Source organism: Phocoena phocoena, chromosome 7, assembly GCF_963924675.1.
Source record: "Phocoena phocoena chromosome 7, mPhoPho1.1, whole genome shotgun sequence".
In the NCBI taxonomy this organism is placed as follows: Eukaryota; Metazoa; Chordata; class Mammalia; order Artiodactyla; family Phocoenidae; genus Phocoena; species Phocoena phocoena.
Genome location: NC_089225.1, coordinates 49,452,184 through 49,465,366, shown reverse-complemented (window position 1 = coordinate 49,465,366; position 13,183 = coordinate 49,452,184). Strand labels below are relative to the sequence as shown.

General features: G+C 35.3%; 1 protein-coding gene and 1 non-coding gene across 5 annotated transcripts in view; one reads left to right on the top strand and one right to left on the bottom strand.

The window, feature by feature from the left end:
• SCN9A (sodium voltage-gated channel alpha subunit 9) overlaps positions 1–12,899 on the top strand; it is an 83,256-nt gene extending 70,357 nt beyond the window's left edge. For 3 of the 4 annotated variants that reach the window (XM_065880850.1, XM_065880852.1, XM_065880851.1), the window contains exons 23-26: positions 539–676; positions 6,664–6,768; positions 8,367–8,637; positions 11,707–12,899. In XM_065880850.1, coding sequence (XP_065736922.1) covers positions 539–676; positions 6,664–6,768; positions 8,367–8,637; positions 11,707–12,899 — 1,707 coding nt within the window. The remainder of the gene's footprint in view (positions 1–538; positions 677–6,663; positions 6,769–8,366; positions 8,638–11,706) is intronic. The other variant, XM_065880853.1, reaches the window with a different exon arrangement.
• Positions 6,456–6,561, bottom strand: LOC136126234 (U6 spliceosomal RNA). Its single transcript, XR_010656118.1, has one exon. It is a non-coding gene; the product is annotated as a U6 spliceosomal RNA (small nuclear RNA).
• Positions 12,900–13,183: the final 284 nt, after the last annotated feature.

Genomic DNA, 13,183 nt, shown 5'->3' with positions numbered 1-13,183 from the left:
TAAATATTTGTTTATCAAAATAAAAAGGAAATAACATATTTTATTCATAGTTTTTACTGCTTTTATATTTTAAAGTTCCTTGAAAGAGTTTATGCGAAATTAGTCACACACTAAGAAAGTTTGAAGACTGCTGACTATTTCATATTGTCACAAAAGCCACAGAAGACGTTGTAATCAAATGAAAAAAAAAAGATTTATATAAGTGTGATATCATTTCTTTTATTTTTTTCTGGAAATAAAAATTATGCATTAGGTCCTTTACTTACTAAATTGTCCTACAATCTGAGAATAAGTACTACAGTGGATAAGCCCTTTGTAGTAATTTGAAGATTATATTCATAGTAAGCATGTAATAAATATTTATTTAGTGTTGAATAAATTTTTAAGAATGATTATGTTGAACCTTGTCAACACTATGGCTTCTGAAAAACCACGTTTACCTAGGATAGCACTGTTTGAATTACCTTGTCAAACCATGTGAAAAAGAAAATGATGAATTTTATTGTCAACATACTGCTAACTTTTGTTAATTTTATAGGTAGACAGGCAGCCCATATATGAATACAGCCTCTACATGTATATTTATTTTGTCATCTTCATCATCTTTGGGTCATTCTTCACCTTGAACTTGTTCATTGGGGTCATCATAGATAACTTCAACCAACAGAAAAAGAAGATAAGTATTTCAAGTTTTTGTCATTGCACTGAAAGAAATTAACAATTATTTTCCCAAAAATACAATGTGAAATTTAATTTGATGTCAGTTAGTAATTAGTTCATTAGAATTTCATTCATTTTCCAAGTAATTGGTTACTATACAATGATGGATATGCTTAATCTCATTCATCTCTGCACAGAAAATAATCATCTCCTAAGTCAGAATTATTTTTAAGAAATACATCAACTATTCAGTTTTATTTTCCAATGTTCCCTATAGGGGATTGATTAAGAAAATTCAACGAACTAATTATTTACTCAAAACATGTTTCATAAGTAGTTACTGTATTCTGTTCTGAGCCACTGTTCTGTGTGGTATGTATTGGGCTGGTACTTAAAAAGGACAACAGAAGGTACTTTCCTGAGCTCAAGGAGTTTATATAGCAGAAGAAATGACACAGGTAATTAAAGTTAAGATTTGCAGGTCAGACACAATGAGATTTTTGTTTCATTAATGTTCACATCAACTGTATCAGTCTTAGGGCTGCCATAGCAAAGTACCACATATTGGGTGGTTTCGAACATCAGAAGTCGATTCTTTCACAGTTCTGGAAGCTAAAAGTCCAAAATCAAAGTGTTGGTAGGACCATGCTTTCCTCAGAGTCTCTAGAGGAGGATCCTTCTTTGCATCTTCCAGCTTCCGGTAGCTCAAGTATTCCTTGGCTTATGGCAGGGTAACTTAAGTCTCAGCCTCTGTGGTCACATGACGTTCTCTCTCTGTCTCTCTCCTCTCCTTATAGGGGCACCAGTCATATTGGATTAAGGGCCCACCCTACTCCAGTATGACCTTATTTTAATTACATCTTCAATGACACTATTTCCAAATAAGGTCTTTCTGAGGTACGAGGGGTTAGGACTTCAACATATCTCCTTTTTTATTTTTGGCGGGGTGAGGAGGGGGGTTGGACACAGTTTAATCCTTAACATCAATCATGAGAGGAATTATTATTATAGACTTTGTCTGATAAATGAGGAAAGGCACGAGATTTTGAGTGACTTACCCATGATTATGCACCTGGTTAAGTGTTAGGGTTTTAATAGTCAGTAGTTGATCCCATGTACCTTGTATATTACTTAGGCCCTTTCCTATGCTGTACCCCCAAATACTATAATATGACATAGTGATAAATGCAGTAAGAAAATTAACAACAAAAAATGTAAATGGGCAGTCAGAGGAAAACGAGATACAGCTATAGAAAGTTTTATGATATATGTGACAATTGAGCAGGCCTTGGAAGATGGATGAAAAGACACAAAGCAAGTGGCAGGCAGAAGGATAAGTAAGCCACATGAAGGGTCAGAGAAGTGTGTGAGCACATGGACCATGCTGGCAAAGAAGGTGCACTGCAGGAGAAATACCAGTCCATCCACTTTGGATGGAGTTTTGAGAAGAGAAATAGAAAAGATGAGGTCTTTATTTGCTTGAGAGCAGATCTGAAAAGTCATGTTAGATATTTTTCAGTAGGATCTGATGTGTCATTGAGGTATTTTGAGTACGGAAGAATGTATAAGCAGGACATGGACATCTGTTAAGATTTGATGACATGTCTGATCGTGTATAAAATACTTTACACAGTAATCTTCGTCACATTTTATAAGTCTACAGAGCACAGTATCCCCACTTCACCTTTCAGAGGGGTTGTGTGACTTGCACATGGTCTGATAGCTAAGAAGTAGCTTCATTATGCATCTAACTCCAGAGTCTCTTTTCCCAGAGATTATGAAAACTCAGCTTTAATTAAAAATTTAGGGCTTCCCTGGTGGCGCAGTGGTTGAGAGTCCGCCTGCCGCTGCAGGGGACGTGGGTTCGTGCCCCGGTCCGGGAGGATCCCACATGCCGCAGAGCGGCTGGGCCCGTGAGCCATGGCCGCTGGGCCTGCGCGTCCGGAGCCTGTGCTCTGCAACGGGAGAGGCCACAACAGTGAGAGGCCCGCGTACCGCAAAAAAAAAAAAAAAAAAAAAAAAAAATTTAACCTAACAATGATGCAGGGAATGACTGGGGAGAGACCAAAGACTAGGTCAGACCCTGCTTTACCTGACACCTAGACCACACTTAATTCTCCAAATTAGTCATTTGCAGCAATAGAGAATAGGGGATTCATTCAGTTAAGAGATTTTAGGGGGTAGGGTCTACAGTGTTGTTTGTGATTTGCAGGAGAAAAAAATGTCTAAGAAGTCTCAGTTTTCTCAAAGTTAACAGAGTTACAGTGGCTCTAGCACCACCCACAGGAAAAGAGACCTTTGAAGGGTGAGTGCTGGAATACCAGGAGGAAGTGATTTCAGCTACTGGCTTAGCATCTAAGAAAAGACAGGTGTACATGCAGTGAAATGTCATCAGTGGCCGTGATTGACTATTCTCATGTGAAAGAAGATGTAGCAAATATTAAATATTATTTATGCTTATATTTCCAAATACAGGTGTTTATTTTTCAAAGAATTTTTAAAATTCCATGTTCCATTCTTACATTTTATATCTAACAGTCAAACTTAGCTAGCATTATCATATATTCATGCCTTTAGGCAGAGGATCTTGAATAATTAATAATTAATCTTGAAAATAATTTCACAAATTATACCGTAATTTCCAATTTATTTTTCCTACTTTAGTCATTATATACGTGTATATGTGATATATAAGCACATACATATGGTTCTCCAGCATTCCCTGTATATAATAAATTATAGTGGATCTAGAAAGAGCAGTATGACATGACAGGACAGCCACAGCCCTAACTGCTTTGATCCCCTTGCTCTTGAATGTTATTCTTACAACAAGAATTGCCACTGCAGGAAGATGGGTTGGGTAGACATCATTACCAGTAATGTCAGGCGAAAGTTACTAATTTCAAAGCAGTGACAGCTACAGTTATTCCCTACCATTCTTCCAGTGTTTCGCTTGCATTCTAAGCTGCTTTTTATCTTCTGACCCTTTCTGAATGGTTTAGGGTTTCTTTACAACCTACTAAGAGAAGGAAAGAAGACAGGACCAACACGTCAATTAATAATCTACTACAGAGGAGGTCTCCTGCTAGAGGCCTCTATATGAGTTCATCTAATCCATAGAACAAACAAATGAAAGTGGTGTCTCTATACAAGTGTATAAACCGAGGCCTAGAGAAGATAAACAACTTGTTTCAAATCAAGTAGTAGGTCACTGGTAGTCAGGATCCAAAGTTCTGTTTGACTGCAAAGCCTATTTTTTCCACAATGCGATGTTGCCTCTTAATGCTTTTTAACTTCAACACTTTGGTCTCAGTTTAGGACCCTGCCAAATTCCCATACCTCTTTCTAATCACCAGCCCCACTTTACTAGTTTGCCAACTATCCATCATTCTTATACACACTGTTTTCATCTTTAACAAATCCGTGTGATAATTGGGTTTTAATAGTTCATCAGAAAATATACTTCTGAAAATTAGAACATAAGTTATTAATGAGTTCAAGTTATAAAAGGGAAATGTATGCAATGTATTTACACAAATGACTAGTACAGACCTGGGTACATAGGAGTAAATTCTAAGTAACATCAACCCTTTTCAGTAACTATAACTGTTTGGAAGGTTAATAACAACAACGGAAGTTATAAATAATTACTGAGCGTTTGAAATACAGTATCTTAATTGATCCTCACAACAAACCAATGAGGTAGTTACTCTTGTAATAATGAGATGATATAACCTTAAAGAGATTTAAAAACTTACCCAAGGGCAACAGAGATGAGGATTGAACGAAGATGATCTTACACCAGAACTGGGGTCTTCTTAACTACTATGTAATACAGCCTTGACAGAGTGTAAAGACCAGCCTGACTTACAGAATGTCTGCCACCTAGCTTTTTTTTTTTTTAATTTTAAATTTTTATTTTTTTTTATATCTTTATTGGAGTATAACTGCTTTACAATGGTGTGTTAGTTTCTGCTTTATAACAAAGTGAATCAGTTACACATATACATATGTTCCCATATCTCTTCCCTCTTGCGTCTCCCTCCCTCACACTCTCTCTATCCCACTCCTCTAGGTGGTCACAAAGCACCAAGCTGATCTCCCTGTGCCATGTGGCTGCTTCCCACTAGCTATCTACTTTACGTTTGGTAGTGTATATATGTCCAGGCCACTCTCTCACTTTGTCACAGCTTACCCTTCCCCCTCACCATCAAGTCTGTTCTCTAGTAACGGGATGCATTTTACAAGGTCTGTATAAGCTACAGTTAAATAAAATCACAACACAAGTTTCTCTACTGGAGCATTTTGTAATCTCCTATTAGATTCATCCCATCCTTCATTATGTTGACAACCAGGGTATCATCAAGGGAAGACAAAACCTGCTACTTTGGTTTTTACCTCTAATTCAGAGTTATCTTCCCAGTGTTTTCCTAACTTCTTGTAAGTTCTTGACCTGCTGTGATATTCAACCCTCATCACTGAGGAATAAAGGGTCTGGGCTTCTCTTAACATTGGCATGAAAGTTCTGTCTCACACTCAATAGATCAGATAGATGAATGCCAAAATTGCACAAAGACTTCCTATCAATTAGAGGAGATGTAAATTAAAACACATAAGACAGAAAGGGAAGCCTGGTTATCGTTAGGTATTTGATAAGAAAATGCAATCCAGAAAAACCAAAGGGAAACCATAAACAGATCACCTTAGCTCCAGGACCCTACAAGTTAAGTAAGGATTTCAGAACTGTAAATTCCCCAAAATAAATTCCTAGTTACATGGATTGTACTAATTTATGCCATAACTAAAAAGTTTATATTGTGGACCGATGAGGAATGTGCGTGAATCTGTATAAATTATAGATAATTTTAAGAAATTAACAGAGTTTAAAAGAATAGGCAAAGTTTCTAGGCCTCCTTTGTGAGATTTAGGCTTATACAGCGTAGAAAGGAACAAAAACTTTATTTAGATGTTAGTTTATTTACTGTTGAATCTTAAATGTTGTATATTCAATTAGAATATCCTTCAAGTCAGAAACCCTGGATTATTGGTAATTTTCTCAACATCTGAAACTCTATTACATGTAATGTTTACACCCAATAAAGTGTTTATGTTGAAATTCCTTGTTTGGAATTAAAGAGGTAACTAAAGAGTTTTTTTTTTTAATAAATAAATTTATTATATGTATACCAAATATATGTGTGTGTGTGTGTGTGTGTGTGTGTGTGTGTGTATGCAGTATTTATGGATATGTGCTATACATGTATATAGTATATTCATTTATTCTGCTAAGGGAATATGATATATTAAAATGAATACAAGTGAATATAAAAATAATACTATTTTAGCTACCACTTTTGGCCCCTACTCCCTACTCTTTATGAGTCAATATGGCTAATAAGTAGACGTTAGCCAAATTATCATTCACTACTGATATATTTGTTATTTAGCAATGAAATGCCTGGTGAGACAAGTAGCAGATAAAATGAGATAGCAGGTTAGGCTACTAAAAGATAATTGAGCCAATCACTATTGCATGTAATCCATATATTTTATGTATTATGCATACTGCATTACGTACGGAGAGTCTGTGCCTACACGTAGGTAATCCTTTAAGACAGGTTTGATTTATAGCTACCTTGCACATAATAAAGGGCATTTCATTTCTTTCAATTGAAGTGTAATTGATATATAACAGTATATTAGTTCCAGGTATACAACATAATGATTTGATATTTGCATACATTGTGAAATGTTTACTATAAAAGTCTAGTTACTGTCTGTCACCATCTGTCACCAAAACTACAGAACGCTTCACAGATTTGCATGTCATCCTAGATCAGGAGCCATGCTAATCTCTGTATGGCTCCAATTTTAATATATGTGCTACTGAAGCGAGAAAACATTTCATTTCTATATGAATATATTTTTAACCTGAATAATGATCTGAAGGAAGATCTAGACAATGATTCTGGTTTTAACTAGATTTATTTTTTATTTCTTTACCTTGGAGGTCAAGATATCTTTATGACAGAAGAACAGAAGAAATATTATAATGCAATGAAAAAGCTGGGATCCAAGAAACCACAAAAGCCAATACCTCGTCCGGGGGTAAAAAAAAAAAATTATATTTAGCATGTAACTTTTAAAATTATTTTGAATTCATCTTTAATATATAATTATTTCTTAAACATGAATGCATATATTTTAATATTTTGAAGAAAAATTCTTATAAAACTGAACATATGTATTTTGAACACTATCACAGCTCGTAATATACCTTCATATAATTTCTTTTTCTATAAAAATGAAAAATAATTATATATGCTTTTTTCTTTTTTTTTTTTGCGGTACGCCGGCCTCTCACCGTTGTGGCCTCTCCCGTCGTGGAGCACAGGCTCCGGACGCGCAGGCTGAGCGGCCATGGCTCATGGGCCCAGCCGCTCCGCAGCATGTGGGATCCTCCCGGACCGGGGCACGAACCCGTGTCCTCTGCATTGGCAGACGGACTCTTAACCACTGCGCCACCAGGAAAGCCCCTATATATGCTTTTATCTCTACCTTAGCTATACAACTTACTATTAGTATAAATGGCCTGTAGAGAATCAAAATAAAATGTACTTTTGATTGAAATTTGATTTTCTTGATGGCTTTATGATGTAATGATGGCTCTCTATCAGTCAGGTGAAACTAACCTTGTAGATCTCTGATATTACAACAAATAGCCAGAGAAGCAGTTGGACTGGTCATGAATCTAAACTTTATCTTACCATAGGGTCAAAGACCAGAATAGGCTCAGATGTAAATAGTGAGTCTTAGCAGTTAAAGAATAGTTTGTATTCCTCTAACAATTAAAATAATTTTAAATGCATTACATGTTTTTCAATTTCTTTTCAACATAACACACCTTACCAAAAGTCATGGCTGCAGACAGAGCCGTCCTAAAGATGGGAATCCACTTAGTACCAGCTGGCTACATGAGGATTACCCAGCACTTTTTAAATGGACACATGGCCAGGTTTCACCCAGACCCTACTGAATCATAATGTATGAATTTAAAGCTCTGGTATTTAACTTTTTTCAGTACACTACTTGACTTTGAATACAGTGCCTTAAAACTTGCCTATGCAACTAATAAAGTGATTTTGAAAATCGGTTTCCTAGAAAGCATAATACTGTCAGACTGACAAGAAAGGTGATGTGTTAAGTATGGGTATGTTTGGAAATGTATATTCTATACATGGAAGAGATAGGAAAATATAGATCTGATATTATAGCAGTAATATCAGTACAAGACAGTGCCAACACATTAGTCAAAATAACGTGACAAAGTAGAAATTTAGAGATGTCATTTTATTACCTTGAAATACTCGAGGTAGTAGGGCTGAGGTTTTCTTAGTTAAACTTAACCTTGTGATCCTGGCAACTCCTATATAACATACTAGGGGTGGATATGCTTAAAAGCAAATGTTAGTTTACAAGGCTCGCTGAAGACTTGGTATACTGAAAGTCAACAGCAACAAAAAGTTTTCATGTACTCTAAGATTTAATAATATTTCTTGTATAAAGCAAGAACCTATGACCAGGGATAAGTTATGCAAGTTTTGAAGACTGATACCTTAAAAAAATTTTTTTTACTAATGTAATGATTTATGGATACTACTTGCAAAATTTACTGTACATTTCCTATTATTTTTGTTTCTTTGCAGAACAAATTCCAAGGATGTATATTTGACCTAGTAACAAACCAAGCTTTTGATATCGCCATCATGGTTCTTATCTGCCTCAACATGGTAACCATGATGGTAGAAAAAGAAGGACAAAGTGCATACATGACTGAAGTTTTATATTGGATCAATGTAGTTTTTGTTATCCTTTTCACTGGAGAATGTGTGCTGAAACTGATCTCCCTCAGATGCTACTACTTCACTGTAGGATGGAACATTTTTGATTTTGTGGTCGTGATTCTCTCCATTGTAGGTAAGAGCATTTATTAATCAGATTTCCATTTTGAATCAAACTAAACATCACACATACTCAGGGAAGTTTCTGAATTCTGGAATATAAACTTACTTTTGAGTAAGTTAGTAACACTGAAAGAGTGAAGGAACCTTAAAAACAAAACTAAAAAAAACAAATACCTCTGTGTCAGAATTCCTAGGTTTCACACAACAAGCCTCAAAGCCACACATATTCTGTTTGTTGGAAGCACATAAAACTCCTTGATATTTGATTTCCAAGATTACCCTTCACAAAGGTAGCAGCTGGGTCTATAGGTAGGTAGGTCTTAGAAGACCAATGTAGAATCTGAAATCACTTCCGGTTTTTATACATATGAGAACTATCCTTTGATTAATGATAATATAACTAGCCAGAATATTGGTGACTCTTTGTGAAAATTATTCCTGAACTCAAAGTAAAAAGTTAAGGTCTGAAGAAATGCCAGCTTCGTTTCTTATGGCTTCATACTTGTCAAGTTTGTAATCATTTCTCAACCAACCCCAGTCATATCTGTGAATCACAGTATTTGATTTTATACTTCCTCTCATTTCATTACCATAGCTGTTTTTTCTATCCTATTTTTTTTTATTATTTGTACATGCCTTGCCCAGTAGTTTAGGATTGCATTTATTTTCATAATTATGAATTTTAGACAGAGATTGTAGAGATTATTTAATACAAACTCAATTTGGAGATGCTGAAACAGGCAGGACAAGAAAGGTTAAAAGTCACATAACCTAAAACTGCCATACTGAGTAGTATAAGTTAGAATAGGGATTCAAAATCAATTTTTGAAAAAGGAGTATTATTACCAGAGGTGAGATTAAAGTTAATATATAAAAAACACAAATTAAAATTTAGGTAGGAATCACATACAACAAGCAAAATGGTGGAAGCATTCCAGTTAACTTAGGAATAAGAAAAGTGTATCCCTCTATCACCTCTATTTGTAACAGTGTTGGCTGATACAATTAGATAAGAAAACAGAGAGGTACTTATATTTGAACAATGGAGCAAATTTTCATTTTCAGATCTTATTATGGCACTCTAAAAATGCAAGAGAATCAACTGAAAAATATGGATTCAATTAGAATTCCAAAGGTGCAAATTTTAACTTGTACATACCAATGTTAGTAATTGTTTTATATGTGGAGCAAAAAATTAGAAAATATGCCTAAAGAAAAATTTCATTCACAATTCCAATAAAAATAAAGTAAAATACCTAGTAACAACTTTAACAAGAAATGTATAAGGCTTCTATGAGGAAAACTAACAGAAACAAAAGAAGGTTTAAAATAATTGAAAGGCTTTTCTTGTACTTGGATAAGAAGGGTCTCCCTGTAATCATGACCATTTTTTTAAGAGATTAATCTATAATTCCAGTGTTATCCCAATGAGAATATGAGCGTCTTTTTGTGTAGTGGGGATAATAAATTGGTGATATAAATCTAATGATTCTAAAGTTCACCTGGAAGAAAAATTAGAGTAATGAGGGGTGACTTACATTGCTAGATATTAAGATTATTATTACATTGATGAAGTAAAACAGTGTTTACTAAGAAGCTCAATGGATTCAAATGAATAATCCAAAATTAAACATCAATATATAGAGAATTACTAAGTTACTCAGTTAAAAGATCTCATGGATCAAGATTTAGTAATTGATGTGTAAAAATTAATGTATTAAAAAAAAATGGATTCTAGTAGAAATAGATTTATAACCATGAGCTTGAATAGTCCTTTCTATTCATGACAAACTTGACTCCATGAAGAAAATATAATAGATATGACTACATAAAAATCAAAATATTCTATGGAGGAAAACTCACTACCACCACCAAATCAAAAAAAAAAAAAAGTTGAAAGAAAAATTAGAAACAGGGCTATTGTTAATGTAACATTTAAGGCCAACAAAGGATTAGCACTTGTAATAGAAAAATAGTCCTCATAAATCAGTAAGAAAATAGTAAATCTCCCAATAGAAAAATGGGCAAAGGACTAGACTAGGCCAAAAAGAGAAAGTTGAAAATAGTCAACAAGTATACAAAATGTCCGATAAATAATAAAAAATTTTTGGATTATTTTTTCCCAAAAGAAATGCAAATAAACTATAATAATGAGATGTTTTAAACATCACAAAGTTTTTTTGGTAAAATTATAAAGAAAAATGACAACACTGGTGAGCATGTGGTGAGCAGGGAGTGCTTTCATAGACTATCATTAGGAGTGTTAATTTGTACAGACTTTCTGGAGATAGACTTGCAATATATAACAAAACTTTAAATATACTGTTTGACCTACCTTCTTTTATTATCAAAATATGCCCATGGCCCGTGAGCCATGGCCGCTGGGCCTGCACGTCCGGAGCCTGTGCTCTGCAACGGGAGAGGCCCCAACAGTGAGAGGCCCGCGCAAAAAAAAAAAAAAAAATGCCCATGCAACTAAAAGAAAATATACCTGCTTGGATATTTGTCTCAGCCAAAACAATTGGAAACAACATAAAATTCTTCAATATACGGTTATTTGGACACAACATTATACAACTATAAGGAATTATTCTGTTGTCATTTATATGAAAATATGTCCATAACATATGATGAAGTAGCTAAAACAGATGACATAAAAAAGCTCCTATATCATGATTACATTTGTAAATGTTTGTGTGCTTGCATAGAAAAATGGAGTGATCCTCAACAGAATATTAACAGTAGTAAATGGTTGGTTGATATTTCAGGTGATTTATATTTTCTTTTTAGCATTTTACTGTGTAGCTTTAATTTTTCTACCCTTAACAATTAAAAAAATTGTTGTGGAGGAAAAAAATAAGATCTACAAACTTAGTAAGGGAGAGAAAATTTCACAATAGTAATTCTAACCATTTCCCTGTGGGATTGCTTGATCCTTGGGTTGTAATGAAATTGCTTGCAATGTAAAATGACAGTCCTGAAATCATAAGAGGTAAGATGGCACATAAAACTATTTAGAGTCATAATTTTCTGTAGCATGGATATTTAAGTATTTTCTTTGTATTCCTTCCCTCTTCACCAGGTATGTTTCTAGCAGATTTGATAGAAAGGTATTTTGTGTCCCCTACCCTGTTCCGAGTGATCCGTCTTGCCAGGATTGGCCGAATCCTGCGTCTGATCAAAGGGGCCAAGGGGATCCGCACGCTGCTCTTTGCTTTGATGATGTCCCTTCCTGCGTTGTTTAACATCGGCCTCCTGCTCTTTCTGGTCATGTTCATTTACGCCATCTTTGGGATGTCCAACTTTGCCTACGTTAAAAAGGAAGCTGGAATTAATGACATGTTCAACTTTGAGACCTTTGGCAACAGCATGATCTGCCTGTTCCAGATTACCACCTCTGCTGGCTGGGATGGATTGCTAGCACCTATTCTCAACAGTGCACCACCTGATTGTGACCCCAGGAAAGTTCATCCTGGAAGCTCAGTTGAAGGAGACTGTGGGAACCCATCTGTGGGGATATTCTATTTTGTCAGTTACATCATCATATCATTCCTGGTCGTGGTGAACATGTACATCGCTGTCATTCTGGAGAACTTCAGTGTTGCCACTGAAGAAAGTACTGAGCCGCTGAGTGAGGATGACTTTGAGATGTTCTACGAGGTTTGGGAGAAGTTTGATCCCGATGCCACCCAATTTATAGAATATAGCAAACTCTCTGATTTTGCAGCTGCCCTGGATCCTCCTCTTCTCATAGCAAAACCAAACAAAGTCCAGCTCATTGCCATGGATCTGCCCATGGTCAGTGGGGACCGGATCCATTGTCTCGACATCTTATTTGCTTTTACAAAGCGTGTTTTGGGTGAAAGTGGAGAGATGGACTCTCTTCGTTCACAGATGGAAGAAAGGTTCATGTCTGCAAATCCTTCTAAAGTGTCCTATGAACCCATCACAACTACACTAAAACGAAAACAGGAAGATGTGTCTGCTACTGTCATTCAGCGTGCTTACAGACGTTATCGCTTACGGAAAAATGTCAAAAACATATCAAGTATATACATAAAAGATGGTGACAGAGATGATGATTTGCCCAATAAAGAAGATATGGTTTTTGATAACGTTAATGAGAACTCAAGTCCAGAAAAAACAGATGGAACTCCATCCACCATCTCTCCACCTTCATATGATAGTGTAACAAAACCAGACAAAGAGAAATATGAAAAAGACAAAACAGAAAAGGAGGACAAAGGAAAAGATGGCAAGGAAGGCAAAAAATAGAGCTTCACTTTGATATATTGTTTACAGCCTGTGAAGGTGATATATTTGTGTTAATAAGACTCTTTTAAGGAGGTCTATGCCAAAACTCTTTTTATCAAAATAGTCTCAAAGTCAGTGCAGTCGCTAACTCTGATTCTCTAACATAAGTGAGCAGCATTAGCAGTGGCTATTTTTGCATTGGTAAATGAATCTATAAGAATTCTTAAGAGTAACTGTACAGGGATTATTGATTACAGCAAACAAAGGTGATTTAATTTTATTTACTTTTAATAAATCAGAAGACC